We start from the raw sequence: 23,245 nt of genomic DNA, 5'->3' as shown, positions 1-23,245 counted from the left end.
GCCGGTTCTTTTACATTCGTCCTGCTAACCTCCCTGAATGCCCGGTTGGGTGTCTACCGATCGCATCATCGAAGAGTTTGATGCCTTCCGCCCCGGTAGGTTTCTTCTGCTAGCCCCTATTGTACTCCCTTTACTTACTTTTCCGCTTTACCTGTTTCTAATGGGCTATTTGGCTTTCTGCAGACGCCGAAATGAAAGAGGCCTTTGCCCAAAAGATGGCTGAGGAAAAGGCAGCTAGGAAGGCTGCTCGTAAGGCCGCTGCTGCTGAGAGAAAGGCCCGGGAGCGTCAGGAGGCCACATCCCGGGAGGTTCCTAGAGACCAGGCCGGGGAAGAGCGGGTTGTCCAGGTGCCTGCTGAACAAGAGACCCCGGCTGCTGCTGAAGCCACCGGGCCTAAAGAGCGCGGGGTCATTTTAATTGAAGAGGAGGAAGAGTCCTCGAGCCTAGCTCTTCGGACCCCTGCCAAGAGGAAAGCTTCCCGAGAGCTTCTCCGTGTTGAGCCCCGGGTGGTTACCCGGCTGGCCTAGGGATTTGTGACTGTTCCGCCCGTGTCTCCTGCTGAATCCCCTTTCACCCCCACTTCTACTACTTCCCCTCCTCCTGCCGTGCCCGGGAGCATCTTTTCGGCCGGAAGCTCGTCGATGGGCTTCCAGATGCTGAAGCGGGTGGCCACTGCTGCCGAGGAGACCATCCTCCAGGCTTCAAGAGCCGGAGATCTTATGCTGGAGAGTTTCAATCTCCTTCTGGCTGTGAGTATTCATTCCTCCACTTTTGTTTCTTTGTTTCCTCGGTATTCCTTCTTCCTTGCAACAATTTTTTTTGTTTATTTGCAGAGCGGGCAGATGGCTAGAGCTGCCTTTGAGAAGATGGGCTCCTTGCAAAAGAGCAAAGAGACTCGGGTCGCCTCCGCCACCGCTCTTCATGAGGGTGCCCTGTCCCGCATAGCTCAGCTTAAAGACCTTCATGCGGGGGCCCTCCATGGCCAGGAAACTACAGTAAATGGCTTGCAGGGCCAGCTCGAAGAGGCTCGGGCAGAGATCATTTCGCTGAAGGCTCAGCTGGAAAAGACAGAGGCCCGGGCCGAAAAGCTAGAATTGGATGCCCGGGCTGCTCTAGATGACTTCGTGCTGGTTACCGAGAAGGTGGGTGAGCTGGAAACTTCTCTCGCGGCCCGGGAAGCGGATCTCGCAACTCGGGCCACCCTGGAGGAGGAGTGGCGGGCTGCTTTCCTTGCTACTGCAGAATTTCAGCAGCTAGTGACGAATAAAGCCTTTCCTTATTTAAGGCGGGCTTTAACAAATGCAAGGGGCAAGTGAAAGATGCCGGCCTTCTACCTCTGGAGAAGAAAGGCCTACTAGACTTAGCCCGGGCTGTTAGCTCCTTGCCGGAGGACGGTGCTGAGCTCCCGGATGAGGAAGAGTCCGAGGTGGAGGAGGACTCAGAGCCAGAGACTGCCCCTTAGATTTTTTGCACTCTTTTTTTTTTTTCTCTTCTGGTAGTTGTTATACTTTTTCTTAACCTAATGAAATTTCTTCCATTTGTCCCTGTGTCTTCGTCTTATCTTATAAGTAAGAAAAATTCATCAAGTGTTGGAAGGTGATCGGACTTCGCGACTTAATAATAAATCGAAGGGAAGCCGGGGCGCGGTACCACCCGGGCCCTTAATAACAAGTCGAAGGGAAGCTGGGGCATGGTACCACCCGGGCCCTTAATAATAAATCGAAGGGAAGCGGGGCATGGTACCCACCCGGGCCCTTAATAATAAATCGAAGGGAAGCCGGGGCATGGTACCACCCGGGTCCTTAATAATAAATCGAAGGGAAGCCGGGGCATGGTACCACCCGGGCCCTTAGTATGCGCCGGGGTTCAGGACCTACCGGGCTTAAGAATAGTCTTTTCTGAAGCTTGATCTTTGTCAAGTATTTACAACATACAAAAAACTCCTAAGGAAAGTATTTCTGAAGATGAAAAGCATTCCAGGGTCTTTTGAGAGGACGACCTTGCCCATCTTCAAGATAGTAAGTGCTTGAGCTGACTCGGCGTACTACTTTGTAAGGGCCTTCCCACCGGGCATCAAGCTTACCCACATCTCCAGCCGGGTTCTCTTTCTTGAGGACCATGTCTCCGATCTGGAATTCTCGGTGTCGGACCCTCTGGTTATAAGCTTTCATCACCCGACGTCGATAGGCCTCCATTCTGATTGCCGCTCTCTCTCTCCTTTCTTCAATGAGATCAAGTTCACTGGCCTGGGCATTATCATTGTTTTCCGGATATGTGTTTACCCGGGCTGAAGTTTGCCCGATCTCGGCTGGGAGCACTGCTTCGGAGCCATATACTAAGCTAAACGGTGTTTCCCCGGTAGCTGTTCGAGGCGTAGTCTGGTATGCCCAAAGAACACTGGGCAACTCCTCTACCCAATCCTTACCCACTCCAAACAACCGGGCTCTGAGAGCTTGGACGATAGTGCGGTTGGTTACCTCGGTCTGTCCATTGGCTTGTGGGTAGGCAACTGAGGTAAAAGCCTGAGTAATCTTCATCTCCTCGCACCAAGCTCTGACTTTATTTCCTTGGAATTGCCTGCCGTTGTCAGATATAAGCTTCCGGGGTATCCCGAATCGGCAGACAATATTTTTCCACAGGAATTTAAGAACTTCATTCCTCGGTGATTTTAGCCAGGGGCTCTGCCTCTACCCACTTAGAGAAATAATCAATCCCTACTAATAGGAATTTTTTCTGAGCTCGGGCTACAGGAAAAGATCCCACAATATCCAGGCCCCACTGGTCGAAAGGGCAAGATGCCCAGATGGGCTTAATCAGGGCAGTCGGGTGGTGGTTAATGTTGCTATGCCTTTGGCATCCTTCGCAAGAGCGGACTACCCGGGCGGCATCTTCCTGCATAGTAGGCCACCAGAACCCGGCAAGCAAAGCCTTCCTAGCTAGGGAGGTTGCTCCAATATGATCTCCACAGCAACCCTCATGGATTTCCCTTACGACATAAATGGACTCATCCCCCGAGATGCATTTGAGAAGGGTACCCTGGAAAGATCGCCGATATAAACTGTCGCAGATCACAACAAACCGGGCCGCTCTCCTTTTGATTCGACTAGCTTCCTTGACATCCTCGGGTAGACGTGATCGGGAGATGTAGTCCAAGAGGGAGGTGGTCCAATTATCTTCTCGGGCTTGAGGAGGCCCGGTCTCAACCGAAGATATCAGGTTAGTGTGACAAGCTATACCCGGTTCCCCATATTCAGAAAGGGAAGCTGCAATTTTTGCCAGGGCGTCAACTTCACTATTTTTATCTCGGGGAATTTGCTCTATACTCCAATCCGTGAAGTGAGTTGATAATTCCTTGATGATGGCTAGGTATTTCACAAACTTCTCCTCCCGGGCCTCGTACCCTCCTTTTACCTGTTGGGCCACCAACTATGAATCCGTATAAACAAGGATCCGGGTAGCTCCCGCATTCCGGGCTGCTTTTATCCCAATGATAACAGCCTCATACTCTGCTTCATTGTTAGAGGCCCGGAAGTCCAACCTTACTGCCAACTGTATCTTCTCCTCGGTGGGTGATATCAGCAAAACTCCCACCCCACTGCCCTCTTTGCAGGCAGCCCCGTCTGCAAATATTCTCCAAATTCCACCGGCCTCGGGGACAATCGTCTCCGTGATAAAATCTGACAAGGCCTGGGCCTTAATCGCTTTCCTGCGCTGGTACTCAATGTCATATTCTCCCAATTCTACAGTCCACTTTACAAGCCTTCCCGAGATCTCGGGCTGAGTCATGATTCTCCCGAGGGGTGTGTTGGTCAGCACGGTGATGGGATGGGACAAGAAGTACGGGCGAAGTTTCCGTGCTGTGGTCACCAGGGCAAGGGCCACCTTCTCTACCTCTGTGTACCTGATCTCGGGCCCTTTAAGCGCATGACTCACATAATAGACCGGCCTTTGGTCGGTGCCTTCTTCTCGGACCAGCACAGAGCTGACAGCATATTCGGTAGCAGAAAGGTATACCCAAAGCTTCTCCCCGGGCCCGGGCTTCTCAAGGACAGGGAGCCCGGCTAGATGATTCTTCAATTCGCCGAAAGCTTTTTCACATTTCTCATCCCAGCCAAATTTTTGGGCCCTTCTCAGAGCCTGAAAGAAAGGGTAGCTCCGGTGCGCAGATCGGGAAATGAAGTGTGACAGGGCTGCGATTTTTCCCGTGAGTCTCTGCACATCCTTGATTGACTTAGGGGATGTCATTTCAGTGATAGACCTAACTTTCTCCGGATTGACTTCAATTCCTCTTTTGGTGACCATGAACCCGAGGAACTTGCCACTCTTGACCCCAAATGTGCATTTGGCCGGGTTCAGCTTCACCCCATACTCCCGAAGAGTGGAGAAGGTCTCTTCGAGGTCCGGGATGAAGTCAGGGTGTGCCCGGGATTTTACCAAGATATCATCTACGTAGACTTCGATATTCCGCCCGGCCTGCTTGGCGAATATCCGGTCCATCAACCTTTGGTATGTGGCCCCGGCATTCTTCAAACCAAAGGGCATGACCACATAGCAGAAAGTCCCCCCCGAAGTAATGAAGCTAACTTTCTCCTGGTCTTCCCGGGCCAGGGGGATTTGATGATACCCCTGGTATGCATCCATGAAACATAACAACTCATACCCTGATGTCGAGTCCACCAGCTGATCAATCCGGGGCAGGGGGTAGCAGTCCTTTGGGCAAGCTTTATTCAGATCCCTGAAGTCAACACACATTCGCCACTTGCCGGCTGACTTGGGAACCAAGACTACGTTGGATAACCAGGTGGGAAACTGTACCTCTCTGATCTGTCCGGCTTTCAATAGCTCTTCCACGTGGCCAGCAATCACCTTGTCCTTTTCGGGACCAAAGTGTCTCTTTCTCTGTTTTACCACCCGGGAGCCCGGGATGATGTTTAACCGATGTTCCGCCACGTGAGGGGAGACCGCTACCAACTCTGATGAAGACCATGCGAAGATGTCCGCATTCTTCTCTAGGCATTGTAGCAATTGAGCCCGGGTGGCTGGCTCAAGATCTCGGGCTATTTTCGTTGTCTTCATGGGCTGTCCAGGTAAGACGCCTACTTCCTCCTGCTCATCATCTTCCACCATGTGCAGCCTGTTGGATAGAATGCACCTCCTCCTTCCCTGACCTCCTGCTTTCTCCATCTCGTCGGGCTCTTTTATTTTCGATCTTGACAGTTTCTGCATAGCACTTGCGGGAGGATGGCTGATCTCTCCTTACTTCTCCAATTCTGTTCCCCACCGGGAACTTTAGCTTCTGGTGGTAAGTCGAGGCCACGGCCCGAAGGGCGTTCATAGCTGGCCTGCCCAAAATGATATTATAAGAGGTAGGGGCATTTACCACGGTGAAAACCGTCATCACAGTCTTTCTGAGCTCCTCGGCTCCCATTGTGAGGGGCAGAGTGATTTCCCCTCGAGGATAGACAGTGTGGCCAGCAAATCCGAATAAGGCTGTTTCCACTGGCCGCAACTGATAATCCTCCAAATTCATCTGGTCCAAGGCCTCCTGAAAAATAATGTTCACCGAGCTTCCAGAATCGACGAAAACCCGGCGAATATCGTAATTCGCCACTTTTGCCTGGATGACCAAAGCGTCATTGTGTGGGAGGCTGACTCCTTGAAGATCCCGAGGGCCAAAACTTATAACCGGCCCCTCAACCCTCACTGCATCATCCACTCCGAAACTCTCATGCCGGGAGTGTGCTTTCCTGGCCCGGTTGGAATCTCCATCTGTCGATCCTCCCGAGATCATTTTATCACCCCGAGGGTCGGTGACCTTCCTCCGTCTTTATTTTCCCGGTATTGAGATGTTTGACCGGCGTTATCCTTCCTCTCTTGTCTGACCGGGCCTTTATCCCCCGGCCTATACCCGGCATCTCTACTTACCCACGGTGGTCCCCGGGATTTCTTCGCTAACTGCTCTTGATCACCAGGGCCCGACTGGGAAGGGGCCCGCTTCATTCTCCGGCAATCACTTGTGCTGTGAGCGCATTCTCCGTGATAGGAGCACATCTTGGTGGTATGTGGCAGGCTTTGAAGCGACCGGTATGACTTGGCTCCCTTCTCACTGTCGCAAATATGGATTCCTTCACCCCGGTGCGGCTTCATGGGGGCGTATCGAGAGAAACGCCCGAGATTATTTCCTCGGGTGTTATCATCAGCTTTTCCCACCCGGTCGCTTCTTTCTTTGCGGGTAGACTCCCTTTTCTGTCGCTGTGCTTCCTCCATATTTATATACTTCTCTGCCCGGGATAGCAGATCTTCAAAGTCCCTAGGCTGTTTCTTCACCAGGGATCGGAAAAAATCCCCTTCCCTGAGCCCTTGAGTGAATGTTGTAGTTTTGGTTTCAGGGGCACAAGCCGGCACTTCCAGGGATGCTTTGTTGAACCGGCGAATGTACGCCCGGAGAGATTCATCGCCTGACTGCTTTATTTCGAACAGGCTGAAGGCAGTCTTTTTGTACTTCTTACTGCTGCTAAAGTGATGTACAAAGGTGTCCCTGAAACCTTCAAAAGATTGGATGCTCCGGGGCTCCAACTTCTCAAACCACCTCTGGGCAGAATCCACCAAGGTGGTGAGGAATACCTTGCATTTGATCTTGTCAGGGTAACAGTGTAGCATCGCCATATTTTCAAACCGGGCGAGGTGCTCCTCGGGGTCTGAGTTTCCATCATATTCCCGGATACTGGTGGTCTTGAAGTGAGCAGGGAGGGGCTCGCTTACAATCTCCGGGGAGAAAGGGCATCCCCGGGAACTGACCGGGGTTATCATATGAGAAGACCCGGCCCTGGCCTCCAATTCTTTCACCTTCTTTCTTAGATCCTTCAGCTCCTGGGCCACGGTGAGGGTAGGAGCTTTGGAAAACGTCTGAGAACTTTCTTCTCTGTCTTTTTCTTTCTCGAGAGGAGATTCTCTCATCGCCTCATTGTCCCTTGGTTGGCTAGATTCGGGTGGGACCCTTTCATCGAGGCTTTTTGGACAGCGGCAGCTATTAATTGTGCCAGCTCCTCGGGGACGTGACTGGATAATGGATTTTCTTGAGGTCCCTTACACCCCTCAGGGTTCTGAGGACCAGAATTGTTCCCAGTAGTTTTGCGAGTGGAAACCATATCTACGTCTCGAGCTACAGTTTCCCACAGACGGCGCCAATGATGTCAACCGGGCAAATCGGGTAGTAGCCGGGTGTGCAATTTGCCAAGTCGGATGCGTGGATGTACGTGCGATTGAATATTTTTCAGTGTAAGTTGCTAGTAATCCGGGCCAGTTGAGTTCCTTGTCACCTGAAGGGTAACGACCGGGATGACTTGCGTAGTAATCCTGAAATCACAGAACGTTAGGGAGGCGCCGGAAGTTATTCCGGCGTATCCACTCCGACGCTCAAGTCAGTAATGCACGCAAAGGAAAACTGGGAGAGAAAATAAGAGTGTTCGTGAGTGCTTGTGAGTAAGAAAAGAGAAAAGACCCCCCTTCCTGAAATACCAACGGAGGGTATTTATAGATGAAGCTGGTAGATAACTTGCCCGCAAAGTTCGGATGGTGGTCCATGATTCGGGGTCATGGGCCACGTTGCAAAGTAGTGGGCCACGTACTAAGAGTTGACCTGGTCATGGAACGTGGGAGAATGGGCTCCGCGATGTCCGGAAGACGTGGTGATCAGGAAGAGAATGTGTCTCTTTCCCGGGTGTTTCCCACCTGGGTGCCTCTGAGGTACTTCTCGGACCGGGAAGTTTTTACCCCGGGTATTGGCTGATTACTCCTCGGGCGGTGGCTCGCCAAGTGGTTCATTGGGAATTCTTCTGACAATTGAGTGCACAACTCGCCGGGCGTCTGAAGATCCGGGATCCTTTTTTCACACCGGCTCACTTTAGGTAATTGTACTTCGGTATCTTCTCCCCGTTCTGATCTTACCCGAGTTCGAGAACCTCCCGGGTCAGGGTCTATACCCGGGCCCGGGTTCCCTTGGGGGCATCAAATATACATGGATTTTTACGCATCATAAATATAAAAACAATTACTATGACGAGATCAATGCATAAACGAAAGAAAATACTTGGCTTTTGATTTTTTAAAGTTACCGAAACGACGATACCGAAGCGGGAAAGAAGCGAGGGTTGATCCGGGACGATCGTGGACCGATTTTCTTGAAGAAAAGTGACGGAAACTTGCTGGAAATTACAGAGGGAAGGGGGTGGCTGTTTTGCTTAAGAACCCTAAGTTTTCTCTTCAAAAAGATGAAATGAAATGGGAGGAAATATATGTGTGTGCAAATCGTATATGTGTTGTGTGAAAATGTGGGGGTGTGTGTGAGTTTGAGTGATAACGTGTGTGTGTGTTATAATTAGGAGTTTTTAAATTGCTTAATGATAATTAAAATGTTAATTAAAAGTTAATCCCCTCTACTTTTACAAAATTCCCTAATTAACAGAATAAAATGCACAATGACTAAACTTTAAAAGTTTTAAAATCTTAAAATCACCTAATAAATTAATTAGGCTTTTAAAATGCTAAAAATGAAATAAATCGTTTCAAATGCTTCAATCCTAACTTAAAATAAAATACAGTATTATAATTGCGAAAAATCGTCGCCGGTTTTTTCCTCGATTCCGCAACGAATAATCGCCTGAAACATACAACTCGAGAAAATATTTTATTGTGCATCACATAAACATAAATAATTTAAAATAATTATAGTTCATAAATAATGCATCGCCAGATGTCATTTTAAACCTAAATAAATGATTTAACAATTAAATAAATACATAGGTTTTATGTGTACTGAATTTGGGCTCTACAAGTTGCTTTTAATAAACTGCGCATTAATCTTCAGTTAGGCAACTGTCAGTTCGTGATCAATTAGTCCAATAAATTAATCTCTTAGTTTGTCAAACTATCGAAATTAAGTTTCCAACAGGAAAGTATATATGAGATAGTACGATTTTTGAATAATATTTTTGGCTTTTAATCTTCCGAGTTGCAAAGATGTAGACAAGTGATTCATGTGTTCCAAATTTGAGTTTGTGCATGTGTCGAGCCTAATTATAATTAAATTACAAATTGTCCTAACACCGATTTTGTATTCGGATCAGATCAACGCGAGGGTCGAAAGGGATGACAAACCATCCTACCGACGGTTGTAGAACATTAAGTCCCTTGTTTGAAAATTTTAGGTTAGGAAATTTGAGGGTTTTTTCATTTTTGGTATGTATTTAGTTGCCTTGGTTTTATTCTTTTATTCATATAGGAGGGTGGCGGCCATTTCTTGGGGAATGTGATTAGGAGAAAAGTAGAGAAGAAAAGTGAATAAAGTTGGATTTCAACAAGGATGAAATATTATTGTCAGATAAACAAGAAAATATAGGGTTTACGATGATAAGCATGTTGTGTGTTAAAGGAAGGCAACGCAAAATATCAGATAATATACACAACCAACTGCAGAAATGTCAATCCAGTTGATAGAGCACCCAAAATGAGAACCACACCTGGTGCAACTGATTACCAGTTTCATGCAGAATAAGTTTAAATGATACCCCGAGAATTGTTCAAGCAGCAGTTGCAACAGAACGAGACATCATTCACTACAAATACGTTCGTTTAGCAAGTCAAAAGCTTCACAAAAGGTGGTGACTACCATTTCTTTGATGACAGTGTTCAGTTCAAGTTCTAATTGATTGTCTTGCCTCCTCTTATGCTTCCGCCCCACGCAACATAACTGTCCTGTGATTCGAACTCCTGCACAAGTCTTCGAATTACAACATGAACTATGAAAGTGAGCTGCATTAAGGAAGAACTCTTGAGAAGATGGCGAAAAACTTACAAGTTGGCTCAACCGGAAATCAGGAGGTGTCTCAAGCTCTATGTTAGCAGGATCAGGAACCAAAAGTTGGCTCAACCGGAAATCAGGAGGCGTCTCAAGCTCTATGTTAGCAGGATCAGAAACCAAAAGTTGGCTCAACCGGAAATCAGGAGGCGTCTCAAGCTCTATGTTAGCAGGATCATGAACCAATGGTTGGCTCAACCGGAAATTGGGAGGCCTGTCAAGCTCTATGTTAGCAGGATCAGGAACCAACACTTGGCATGCCTCTAGATCCCTCTTCAAATGCTCAGGCCCTAGACGAGCATAATCAGAAAGACGGGGCTTGTTATTCTGTGCTTGGACATCTGCAATTTCATCCCTATCAGGGGATTGGCTTCGCAGAAGTTCGTCGCACAATGATAGCCCTTCTACCAGTTGCTGAGAGCTAAGCAAAAACTGCGACTCATTTTCCCACCATTTGTCTTCAGCAGCTGCCTCATCATCCTCGTTCCCTAGTTGATCAGTTTGAATCTCCATATTATTGTGAATTTGTTCACTGGAAGGCTCAGAACTTTCCTCTTCTTCAAGCATGTGAGCCCCATATAACTATAACAAAACAGAAGTTGAAAATGAGAGAAAAGCGCAGATGGACAAATGAATTAATAGACATGAGAGAGATCATCTCGACCAAGTTGTGCTCCAACCAACACAAATGAATTTATCATGTTTTTAGAGGTAAGATACAATGGGAGCAACGATTGCCTGATTGTTTTATGAGGCAGTCTTCGTGGTACACCCATCAAAATGTGGTGTTTGAACAGTTGAATGATTTAGGATCTACAGCTTTCAATATAATGATAACCATTTGATGTATTTAATAGGAAAAATCAACTGCTGACAGATAATATAGATTGAGGATGACAATGGAGAAAAAAATCCAAAAATTCAACAACTTGATTTCGAAGTATAGCATTTCCTAAAGGAAGATACATAATGGCATCTATATTAACAATACACCAAAGTAAACTCCCATGCTTCACAAAATAGCCAGTAATGCAAAAAAATAGTTATGGCCATGATAGAAAGTCAGACTTACCTGTGCTACATGAAGCGTAGACTCCTGTTCGGGCTCAAGGCTAGAGAGTCTACTTTCAGTACAAGGAGGTTCAGGAGTCACCGACTTGGGTGTAACAGGATCCACTTTAGTAATCATGGCTTCAATACCTTCGGAAATATCTTCTTCGATTTTCTCGCTCTGCTTGCCTTGTGGCTGCTGGTAAAACACTTTCGAGATAACATACTCGCCCTCTCTTTCATCTTCCCCTGTCCCGAGGTGATATTGATGCATCACCCAATTCGTCTTCTCTGCCTTTCCACCTCGAACTGGGCTTATATACAGAACCATAATCTTCTTGCATCCTTTTTGTACGCCATCCAAGAAAACAGGCTTTGTGCGGCCAGTCTTATGCCAACGAACATCTCCTAGATCATCGCCATGTATTTTCCGACGCTTTCGTGTTCCAGTATTGTAAGCTTTGATCGCTAGGTGAAAAAAGTGTGAAACTCTTCCATCTTGTTTCACACCTGAAAGTGCCATAATATTTTGAAGCGATTATGGCTAAAAAAAACATGCTAAGACTAAGGGAAAAGAAAATCAAGAAACAGATGGAGAACGATGGAATGTAGTGTTACCAGGTAAATTTTGAGGGTGCGTATAACAAATTCCATCATCTTCTTCGACAGTAGGAATAAATTCATCGATGAAAGGATGAGGTTTCATATTATGGACACCAACTTTCGCGAGTAAGTGCCACATTATTTCTTGGTCAGATGGATCAAATTTTACACCACTGGGTAATCCTGGCCACTCATGAGCAACCTACATAAGAAATGAATGATGACTCGGTCACTACTCTTACTCGTCCATTTTAATGGCTAATATAATATTGCTATACATAGAAGGACCAAAGATTTGAGCATTCCTGTTCTTTTATTCACATAGAAAGATGAATCACAAATGTTATAAATGCCAGTCAAATCTGAATAGTCTAAATTTCATTTAAAAACAATAGCGTTCATCTCCAGTGAAGTCCTGCAGTTAAATTTCATTTAAAAACGAACTTGCACCAATCATTAACTATAAAGAACAGAGTCCAGAAAAGGTATATCCAAATGACATATTCAACATCGGATTGTTTTTATGGGCAACAACAAAACTGGCCAGATTTTAAGGGTATAGTCAATCCATAAAACAATTAAGAATTTTAAATATGATGTGACTACAAGTTTTTCAATTACTTTCTCGTTGAGTAGAGTCTACATGGGGAGGGAGAGGCTGGAGAGCCTTTATCCTCCATGAGAAAGCATACACAAGAATGGCACTCAAGTGATCTGTAAATGCGTTCATCCAGAAGAAGCCATATTATCAAACAAGAGATACATGTACTCCATCGCAAATCGTGTATTTCATGAAAATAATCCTAGAGACATTAGTATACAAATAAAGAGGAAAGACATAATAGGGAGTTTCGAGTCATACATCGCTATTGTCGATCGTAAATTGGCAGTTTGGACAAGATTTTGTTGGATTGCTACTCCAGCTGACTTTTAGTGGATCACACTTACTGGATGCACTCCTAATTTTAGTGGCAATTCTGTTGGGATCAACCAACCATGATGGCCTGCAAGATACGCAAAAGGTAAGAAATCAAGAACTTCTCCAAGAACCAGCATGATCAAGAAGATGGCTTCTACACATTGTATAGTCTTGACTCTTGATGTGATACCAAACAGCAAGAGCAAGATGTAAATCTTACTCAGTGGTCATTGAAAGAACACAATAATCTTAAACAAAGGATTCTATCACACTAATACAGTAATACAGTTTACTGGAAGACAGTCCCTCATTCCCAAATTGAATGCTCCTGTTTCCTTTTACAGAAATCTACAGATGATGCACCTCCTTTCACTAATGTAAATTTTATTTCCAAGAGAGGTATTTATAAAATATTACCATGCCTACTGACTCTTCAACTTTATCAGTTCGCATTTTAATCTTCATGCCAATTCAAATAGTATTCCCTTTCAATTACCCAGAAAAAAAATTCCTCAATTAAATATTGATAATTGAGCACCTGGAATTCCAAAAACCAGAAAGTAAACAATCCCCGTTGACCGGAAAAACACAGTCCTCCTGATCATGGCAATAACTCTAATCACTCGCAGATGCAAATAATGTAAGAAAAAAACAGTAGTCTGACCATATTTTCGCAAACATTCAAATATTTAACCATTTACAGGATTTAAAATGTTTCCCTTCTCTATAAAAAAATGTTAGGCCATAAAATCTTCTAACTAGTCTAAAATAAAAACCAAATAAATTTTTTTCAGATAACAGTTTATAGAGATTGTATTGGTATGAAACCCGTCGTGGACATTGTAAAAACAATTCTCAGCAAAATTTAACTACAACATCATCAGTTCTTTAATTAAACTACACAAACGCATATCTCCACGATGCTGAAGACATGTAAATCTGACAGTCAACTCCACACTTTGAAAGTCCACTTTCCCTCGGGAAATAATCATACTATAACGAAAACGCAGGCATTTTGAATACTACAAAATCATCATTTATGTCAGAAATAAATATAATAAATTTACCAACGATCAAAGCACTTCACCCCATCAAAACAAAACAAAACAACCAAACCAAAATGCGAAACAACTCCCTTTGTCACTAAATAAGAACCCAACGCAGTATTGACTTCAAGTTTCAACTAACGTCAACAAAAATCGAAACTTCACGCAAACAGTTGGTCAAAAGAATTTCAACAACAAAATGGTGAATTTAGTATAACGCGGCAAAAGGGAACCCACTGTAAGAATCGCGATGAAACTTAACCACAAGAATCAAGCATAAACAAAGAAAATATGCCTACTATCGCATCTATCAAGCAATGATTCTCCTGAAAAAGACTCCACTCAAATGTGGGCACATACAAAACAGAAAAAGGGATCAAAGAGATTACCCAGCCATAGGAAGAGCTTTATTCCAATCCGTCCTTCGGCCTCCACCAGAGCAAAATGATTGATACGAAAGTGCAGTCTAGATTCTCGGAAAAATTGATTTTTTGGGTTTTACTGTAGCGATTTATTTGGAAACTCGAAAGCGCGTTTAATGCTCTGTTTGGCTCCTGGAGAGGAACAGTAAAAATATAGTAAGGGAATAAGGTGTAAAGTTGCTGAACGATTTCATTCCATGGATGTATATTCAATCCAGAGTTTTAATAATTTTTAATAAGTTTTTCAAATGATAGATTTTTATTGACTTTTACAGAATCTAATAAATTTATAAACAGATCTATGTGGATCATGTAGATTTTTTTGCAAGATTTTTATAGACTTTTGTGATTTTTTTAATAAGATTTTATAAATTTTGTACATGTGAGACCGTCTCACGGATCATAATCTGTGAGACGGGTCAACCCTACCCATATTCACAATAAAAAGTAATACTCTTAGCATAAAAAATAATACTTTTTAATTGGTAACCCAAATAAGAGATCCATCTCACGAATATGACCCGTGAGACCGTCTCACACAAGTTTTTACCTTGTACTTAATTATAACATATTATTTTTTATTAATTTCTTTGAACCAATAATTAATTGACATATATAACATATTCAGTTTGAAATAATTTTTCAATATTTATATTAATTAATAAGGTTACTTATTTAAAAGTTAAATCATTTAATACTTATATGTGTATATATCTCTGGGTTTGTATGCATGTTTGTAAATTTTTTAAAATACATCAATTGATTAATCCTTAACATTGTTTTTGAATTGAAAATATATATGTGAAACGAATATTATTTATCATTATGTGGATATAATTTTGTATAAAAATATCGTAGCTTACATTTTAATTGAAAATGCTAAAAATAATTTAAAAAATCATGGTTCTTGCGAGGCTATTCAATTATTAAGAATTAAACGACATTTTTTAGGATCATCTTTTATTATTATTGAATATTACATTAATTTTTATAAATCATAAATTAAGAATCACAAAATAAATTCCAGAATTCAAAATTTCATATGATATTAAAATAAAAAATTATTAAATGAACAATCAGCCAAAAAATGAAAATTTTGAAAAGTAAAGATGAAAATATATATAGATATATACTTCGAAAATTTGAGAGAGTGATAGAGATAGATGAGAAGTGATGTGAAATGACATGGAGAGAAATAAATAGCTTGTGTATGAGTTAGAAGTTTTAAAAATCCATCAAAATCTTTGGGTTAAAGCAAATAGAATTTTTGACAATTTATAGTTGTACCATAGGCTTTAATCTTTGTATGTTAATGAATTCCATGAAATTATTAAAAGTCTATTAAAAAATTTGAATACCTACAGACTTTTATAGAGTTTTTAAAAGTCAATGTTGAATATCACTTGACTTTTTAAAACTCTATGAGAGTCTATTTTGAATATCACTAGACTTCTATAGAGTATGTAAAAGTATTAATTGAATACATCTAGGCTTTTAAAATCTACAGAAGTCATTAAAAGTCTATATATACATATATATATATATTTATATATATATATATATATATATATATATATATATATATATATATCTTTTATCAATTATCATATATTTTACAAAATACATGATTTAATAATATTATTATTAGCAATTGATATTTTCATTGTTAGTTTGACAAATACTCTAATTTTTGGTAATAACAAAAACAACTATTACCAAGATAATATCGAGTTGTTTCAAATCCAACTATCATTCTTATGTGTTTACAGATCTATAGTCGTTAGACAACTCAAGCCGCTCAAGTTGCAGACATCATATCAGATCATCACCGATATTTTCTTTCAACTGGACCGCTTTATTAAAGAAGTGTACAGAGTCAAATCGTTCTACTCTAATCCCAAACCAACTGGTCACACTTTCAAGATAGATACAATAAACTCAATTTTTTCTATGCTATCAGATAAAATTTCATGTACAATATCATATCAACTCCCAATTGACATAAATGTTTCCTAAAATGCCAAAAGTCAATCAATGTTTCATAAGCTAAAAGAGTCAAAGTCGTAAAAAGTAAAGAAGAATTGAATGAGCATTTAATGTAGTGTAAGATAAAGAGAAGTTTACAACACCACTCTGTAGGGAGTTATTACATATGATTGTGGAAATTTTTTTCGACCTTGGAAGACTGTGTATAAACATGCAGATTCAGAACTACGAAACCACAAAAAAACAAGATTTAGGCATTCACAATCTGTAATATACAATATCTAGTGTACACTTATTCTTTCAAATATCAAGTCATTCACCTAGCACATGCTTACCAATTCTTGTCATATCATTAAAGATCAACTTGTGTTATCCTATCAAGTCTAGCTGTTCAAAGCGACCTGTTGGAAAGTTCGTTGTTTCTGGTTAACCGATGGTTCTTAAACAGTTATAGTTTATTGAGTTATCACTAAGAGTTCCTCTATAAGCAGTTATAAGTCCTAATCGAAGTGATTTGTTGTAAAAGTTGTACTAATCAAAGTCTTTTAATGAATTCATTCCTTAATGGAGAAGGGATGAAATAAGAGTTATTCTCCGAACATCAATAAAATCTTGTTCATTTAATTTACACACTTACTTCAGTATTTATCTTTATTTGTCTAGCAGATGTGTTAATTGATTGTTTGTATTGAATATATATTATTCACTAGTCTAGCTAGATCGTTTCCGTACTCAAAATTCTTTTAGTGGTCTAATTAAGTCTAGTCATTCAACTAAGGATTTTTACAGATAATACTGTTAAAGTCAGCTCAAGTTTTGCAAAATATTTTATAGGGTTTATTCACCTTCTTTAAATTCTATTTCGATCCTAACATTCATACTTTGTGTCTTTGAAATATAAAATATGTACATGATGTATGCCATATTATTAAGCTAGTGATATTTTATTATTAAATAAAACGGACTTACTTCATGATAATTTTACATGATAAAAAATTTACTTACACATATGGTTGTGCTAAAGAAAATTTTGAACTCAACATAGTAAACTAATTTATTCTAAAGAGAAAACAAAGTGGATAATTCCATAAATTTTGGTCAACAGTGATAAGCAATGTAGCCGATCAAAATTAGTCCGACCCAATTAAAAGAATTAACCCGGTCAACAGTTAACAAGAGTCGACCCTAACTTGCGCGATAAAAAATGATAAGAAAGTAAGGAGTTGAGCAACTGTTTGCCACTCAAGTATGCCAGAGAGTAGACATAAAAGCAAAGGAACATAACAACTCATCGTTCAAACTTGTAAATGTTGGTCTCATCTGCGTCAACTTGAGATAATAATATGAAAAAAACATTATAAAACTGGACCCGAGATTTACGTGGAAAACCCCTAAAAATTACTAGGGTAAAAATCACGAGCAAGATGAAAATAATTTCATTATAATATTTATGGTGTACAATCACTCATTGTGTTTCCAAAGAGAACACACATTCTCTTAAGACATGAAATCAAAATACCTAAAAAATATTATAGGAATACGAACTCAAAGAAAAAGAGATACTCAAGAGAAGAGCTGCATGAATTTTTGAGATCATGAGAATGGGGAGGAGAGCTCTATTATATAGCTCCCTCAATGCTTGGTTGTCATCTATTATGACAACCAAAATACCCCCAACAATCAACCACTGCATTCATCATTAATTTCCAACATTTCTCTCACTTGGAGATTTGGTCGAGAATCAAACATATCTTCACACATATTTTAAATATTACTATTCCCCTACTGCTTAACTTCTGTAGTTTCTTCCCCGCAGGGGCAGAGAACCCGTCGCTGTCTCGGCTGTGCTACCGGAAGCCCTAGGGAAGTCGGAATAGGAGAGCACTCATCTTGGGGTGGGCTTACTACTTAGATTCTTTCAAAAATTATATCCGCTCTGCACTTGGCTATCTAGCATTTACCGTGGACATGATAACTGGTACACCAGAGGTGCTTCCTTCCCGGTTCTCTCATACTAGGGAAAAGTCCTCTCAATGCTCTAACACCCACATCGGATATGGACCGTTGGGCCACATGAGGATCCACATCACTTAAACTTGTCAATGTTCACTTTCTTGGTCATAACATTAACTATTTTAGCCTTTGTATGGATCTTCTGCATATCTACACTTCCTTCTTCTACTACTTCTGATCAAAGTGACATTGAAATCCAACGCGTTTAGTCCTAGAATGAAATTCTGGATTTCTTGCAATGTGTAAAGCACTTTAACTGTTACAAAACAAAGGAACATTCTCTTGTTTGTACTCGTTTTCCTCCAATAAAATTTTAATCCATATTGTCTCCTTGTGTGGGGACCCGGACGCTAATCAAGTTCTTAATCATAATTGGGACTAGTTAATCAATAATAAACAGGGTCTAATTTTTTTTTTTTAAAATGCGGAACGTAGTGAAATCAAACTCATATACATATCCGTATAAAATACAATACGAGTCCTGTACTGCATGCATTCAAAATAAACTAAGGTTTAACAACTAATGTCAAGTGTTCAACCCTATCTCTAATCCAAGTCCGGAGCCTCCACTCTAATCACGATCTCTCCTCATCTCCTGGACCCTGATCCTGTCCCACCTGTTGTCAAGTATACATACAGACAAGACAACAGCCGGATATACCGGTGAGAATATAATCCCAGTATAAATCAATGAAACATGCACTCATATAAAACAATATAAAGCATGTAATCAGGTAACAGATATATGTATCAAAATCTGAAACATAATCAATATCAATCTGTCGACATAACTCATAATTCAGACTAGACTCAATCCTAGTCTAGGGATCCCGGTTTCCAGATGTGGTATTCCTATATCGAATTCCGTAATAGAAGGAACCGTGTTCCTATTACTCGATATAACCAATATCCTGGTATTCCTATATCGAATTCCGTAATAGACGAATTCCCATTTCCTATTACTCGATATAACCAAACATCCGGTGTCCTGACCTATCCGTCATGGACTGCAGTTCTATCTTTAATAACCTATCTTGAGACATCGTGCAATGTGCCGTGGCGATACCACCACTATCCGGCACTTCTGTCACAAGATAACTCGTCTAATACCTGTCATCTAAAATCAAGAGAACAAGTATATCATCAATTCAATGCAAATATCAATGCAATAAAGTAAAGTATGTGATTTAGGGAAACCCAAGTCCAAACCGACTCAAGTCCATCTCCCAATACCACATTGACTTATACCTTTCTTTCGTCGGTTTCTGGCTCGGTCGATGTCCTGAACTCACAGCCTGTCTGGCAATGACAATATCAATAATCTCATATCAATATACCGTCCAAATCAATAACAATCTGATCAATCTGGACTTAATTCAAAATCAACGGTATAACGGTACAATTTCAATATCCCCGTCAATACCAAGTCAACAGATAATAGTTACAATCCATAACTCATATCCAATACAATCCGTAATCCCGTCACAATTCAAATCTGTCCGGTATAAATCACTATACCCCAGAAAATTCATAACAATTTCATAATCAGTCCGTTTCTTAGTCTGACTTCGATTCTATAATGTCTCATATGTCAAGAACAACATATATGAGTTCCATTCAGTTCTGACAATATCATAATTCTAAAACATGTCAAAACGTAGTAAAACTTACGTCCAGTTGTAGCCTACGTTGCCAGGAACTCAATACCGAAGTCGGATTCAAATTCGGACGGACGGATTGAAAGATAAAGGCGTAAGGATTTTCTCCTTTCTTCTTCAGACCCTTTTTCCAGATTTTTACCTCTGAAAACCGACTTGCATGCTTTATATATATCTGTGCATGCATAAGGCGAAGTGGCACAATTTCCGCACAACACGCAGCACCGCGGGTGCGGTCGCTGCTGCACCGCGGGTGCGGTCCTGCTTCGGCAGAATTGCACACCCTACTGCCCATGCACCGCGGGTGCGGTGCTTCCTAGGCCGCGGGTGCGGTGCTGCTCACACTGCACATTACATAATTTCGTTCTGAATACGTTTCTCGGTGTCCCGATTAATCCCATCATAATCACATGAAATGATATATCAATCATCGATAATTACAGTGATTAATTCTTGGCATTACATTTCTCCCCCCCTAAGATACGATTTCGTCCTCGAAATCACAAGCAATCAATCATATCAGAAGGAGTATATATACAGAACAGTATCAGGAATTTACATTACCAAAACAATGCTGGGAATTCTTGTCTCATATCAGATTCAGTCTCCCAAGTGGCTTCTTCAATACCATGACGAGTCCATTGAACTTTCACAAGAGGAATCATTTTCGTTCTGAGCTGTTTTTCTTTACGATCAATAATCCTGATCGGTTTCTCGACATAACTCAATGTCTCATCCAGCTCAGTCTCGTCTGGTTGAATCACGTGAGAATCATCAGGGAGATATTTCCGCAGCATTGATACATGAAAGACATCATGTATTCCAGATAATGAAGGCGGCAAGGCGAGTCGATAGGCACGATCTCCTATCTTTTCAAGAATCTCATATGGACCAACATATCTTGGAGACAATTTCCCTTTCTTGCCAAATCTGACAACTCCTCTGAAAGGTGAAATCTTCAGGAATACTCGGTCTCCAGCCTCAAATACCAACGGTCGTCGTCTGAGGTTGGCATATTTGGCTTGTCGGTCTTGAGCTGCCTTCATTTTCTTTTGGATCAACTTTAACTTTCTCGGTCATATCTCTGATCATATCAGGTCCAGTCTCAGGAACTTCAGAGATATCATCCCAATATAATGGGGATCTGCATTTCTTTCCGTACAACGCTTCAAAAGGTGCCATCTCAATACTCGTCTGATAGCTATTGTTGTACGAAAACTGACACAGTGGCAATGCATCTTGCCAGCTAGTGCTAAAATCAAGCACTACGGCTCTCAGCATATCCTCCAGTGTCTGGATAGTCCGCTCTGACTGTCCATCGGTCTGTGGATGATATGCGGTACTCAGATGTAACTTCGTACCGAGAGCCTGCTGTAAACTCTGCCAGAAGTGCGAAGTGAAACGAGGATCACGATCTGAAACAATCGACTTCGGCACTCCATGCAATCTAATCACTTCTCGGACATAAATATCAGCCATCTGATCATACCTGTAGGTCATTTTGTATGGAATAAAACAAGCAGATTTGGTCAATCGATCAATCACAACCCAAATCGCATCACAACCTCGGGAGGATCTCGGTAACTGCGTCACAAAATCCATGGAAATGTGATCCCATTTCCATTCAGGAATGGACAAACTCTGTAACAATCCTCCTGGTTTCTTCCTCTCAGCTTTCACCTGTTGGCAATTCAGACACTTGGAAACAAATTCAATCACATCAGATTTCATCTGTTTCCACCAATACTGTGTCTTTAAATCATTATACATCTTCCTGCCACCAGGATGAATGCTAAAACGACTGTTGTGCGCTTCTGACAGTATTCGCTGTCTCAAATCTGAAACATTTGGCACAACAATACGATTATTCACATACAAGACATTGTCACGAACCTGATATTCCGATTGATGTCCAGTTCTGACCATCGCAATCGAATTCTGTACATTCTGATCAACTTTCTGAGCTGTTTTAATTTTCAAAAGCAGCTCTGGTTCAGCTCGAACAGCACACAATCTCAGAGGCTGACGATCTGTCTCAAATATTAATCCAGACAAACAGCAGTCTTCTATCAAATTCAAAACACCTATCGTCGATAAGGATAGTGCACATATCCTTCGACTCAGCGCATCTGCTGCTGCGTTGGATTTCCCTGGATAATATTTGATTTCACAATCAAAGTCTTTCAGTAAATCCAGCCATCTCCGCTGTCTCATATTCAGCTCTGATTGCGAAAACAGATATTTCAAGCTCTTGTGATCAGAATATATTTCAAATTTCTCACCGTAGAGGTAATGTCGCCATATCTTCAAAGCAAAGACTATGGCTGCCAATTCAAGATCATGAATTGGGTAACGAGTTTCATGGGGTTTCAGCTGTCTCGAGGCATAAGCAATCACATGCCCCCGCTGCATCAAAACACAACCCAATCCTCGGTGAGATGCATCACCGTAAACGACGAAATCACCAGTACCTGAAGGAATTGTCAACACAGGCGTACTGGTCAGTCTCTTTTTCAATTCCAGAAAACTTGATTCACAGTCTTTTGACCAAACAAACAGAGCATTCTTCTGGGTTAACTGCGTAATCGGTTTGGCAATACTCGAAAAATCTTTAATGAATCGACGATAATATCCTGCCAAACCCATAAAACTGCGAATCTCCGGCACCGATGTAGGTCTCGGCCAACTAATCACTGCCTCAACCTTACTGGGATCAACTGATATACCGTCTCCGGATATAATATGACCCAAAAATATCACCTGTTTCAGCCAAAACTCGCATTTCGACAATTTAGCATACAGCTTCTCCGCCCTCAAAATTCTCAACACAGTCCTCAGATGATTAGCATGCTCAATCATATTCTTTGAATAAATCAATATATCATCAATGAATATGATAACAAAATCATCCAAGTATTTCTGAAAGACGCGGTTCATCAATCCCATAAATACCGCCGGTGCATTCGTCAAACCAAAAGGCATGACAATAAACTCATAGTGTCCATACCTGGTTCTGAATGCTGTCTTTGAGATATCAGAGTCCCTGACTCTCAGTTGATGGTATCCAGATCTCAGATCGATCTTGGAATACACGGATGAACCTTGCAACTGATCAAACAAATCATCAATACGAGGCAAGGGGTATTTATTCTTTACCGTTGCCTTGTTCAGCTGCCTGTAGTCGATACAAAGTCTCATCGACCCGTCTTTCTTTCTTACGAACAGTACTGGAGCACCCCAAGGAGATACACTCGGTCTGATATACCCCTTGGCCAGTAAATCCTCCAACTGTTCTTTCAGTTCTTTTAATTCGATCGGTGCCATCCTGTATGGAGCTCTCGAAATCGGAACTATTCCTGGCATTAACTCAATGCTGAAGTCTATCTCTCGAATCGGAGGCAATCCAGGAATCTCATCTGGAAAGACATCAGCAAATTCGCACACCACTGGCAAATCCGCCAATGATGGGCTCGTTTTCAGTAAGTCAACTGAATATACCAGGAATCCCTCCGCTCCCTTCTGCAATAATCGAGTCATATTCATTGCAGATATCAAAGGAATTCTGGCACGAGAACCCTTACCATAAAATTTCTACTCCTCAGCCATTTCAGGTCTGAATCGAACAATCTTGTGGAAACAATCGACTGTAGCCCTGTACTTGGTTAACATATCGATACCGATAATGCAATCAA

The 23,245-nt window shown here is 41.7% G+C and overlaps 2 protein-coding genes across 2 annotated transcripts; both read right to left on the bottom strand.

Moving 5' to 3' along the window:
- Window positions 1-5,113: 5,113 nt before the first annotated feature.
- LOC140835682 (uncharacterized) lies at window positions 5,114-5,791 on the bottom strand. Its single transcript, XM_073201082.1, has one exon. It carries the CDS (start codon window positions 5,789-5,791, stop codon window positions 5,114-5,116), a length of 678 nt encoding a protein of 225 aa, XP_073057183.1.
- A 3,654-nt stretch (window positions 5,792-9,445) lies between these two features.
- Window positions 9,446-14,023, bottom strand: LOC140837212 (SUPPRESSOR OF GAMMA RESPONSE 1). Its single transcript, XM_073203287.1, has 6 exons — window positions 13,864-14,023; window positions 12,372-12,513; window positions 11,525-11,711; window positions 10,929-11,416; window positions 9,854-10,438; window positions 9,446-9,768 (listed from the first exon to the last, which is right to left on the bottom strand). Exons 1-6 carry the CDS (start codon window positions 13,869-13,871, stop codon window positions 9,700-9,702), a joined length of 1,479 nt encoding a protein of 492 aa, XP_073059388.1. The 5' UTR covers window positions 13,872-14,023; the 3' UTR covers window positions 9,446-9,699.
- Window positions 14,024-23,245: the final 9,222 nt, after the last annotated feature.

This window comes from Primulina eburnea, chromosome 7, assembly GCF_022965805.1.
Source record: "Primulina eburnea isolate SZY01 chromosome 7, ASM2296580v1, whole genome shotgun sequence".
Lineage (NCBI taxonomy): Eukaryota > Viridiplantae > Streptophyta > Magnoliopsida > Lamiales > Gesneriaceae > Primulina > Primulina eburnea.
Note: the sequence above shows the minus strand (reverse complement) of the source record. Positions and strands in the feature narration are given on the sequence as shown.

Excerpts from the sequence above, each read along its gene's own strand:
- LOC140835682 (XM_073201082.1), bottom strand. The coding sequence starts at position 5,791 with ATGATCTCGGGAGGATCGACAGATGGAGATTCCAACCGGGCCAGGAAA.
- LOC140837212 (XM_073203287.1), bottom strand. Across the intron at positions 11,712-12,371 it reads TTACGATCGACAATAGCGAT|GTTGCTCATGAGTGGCCAGG; the intron begins GTATGACTCGAA and ends TTTCTTATGTAG. Across the intron at positions 9,769-9,853 it reads ATTTCCGGTTGAGCCAACTT|GAGTTCGAATCACAGGACAG; the intron begins GTAAGTTTTTCG and ends AGACTTGTGCAG.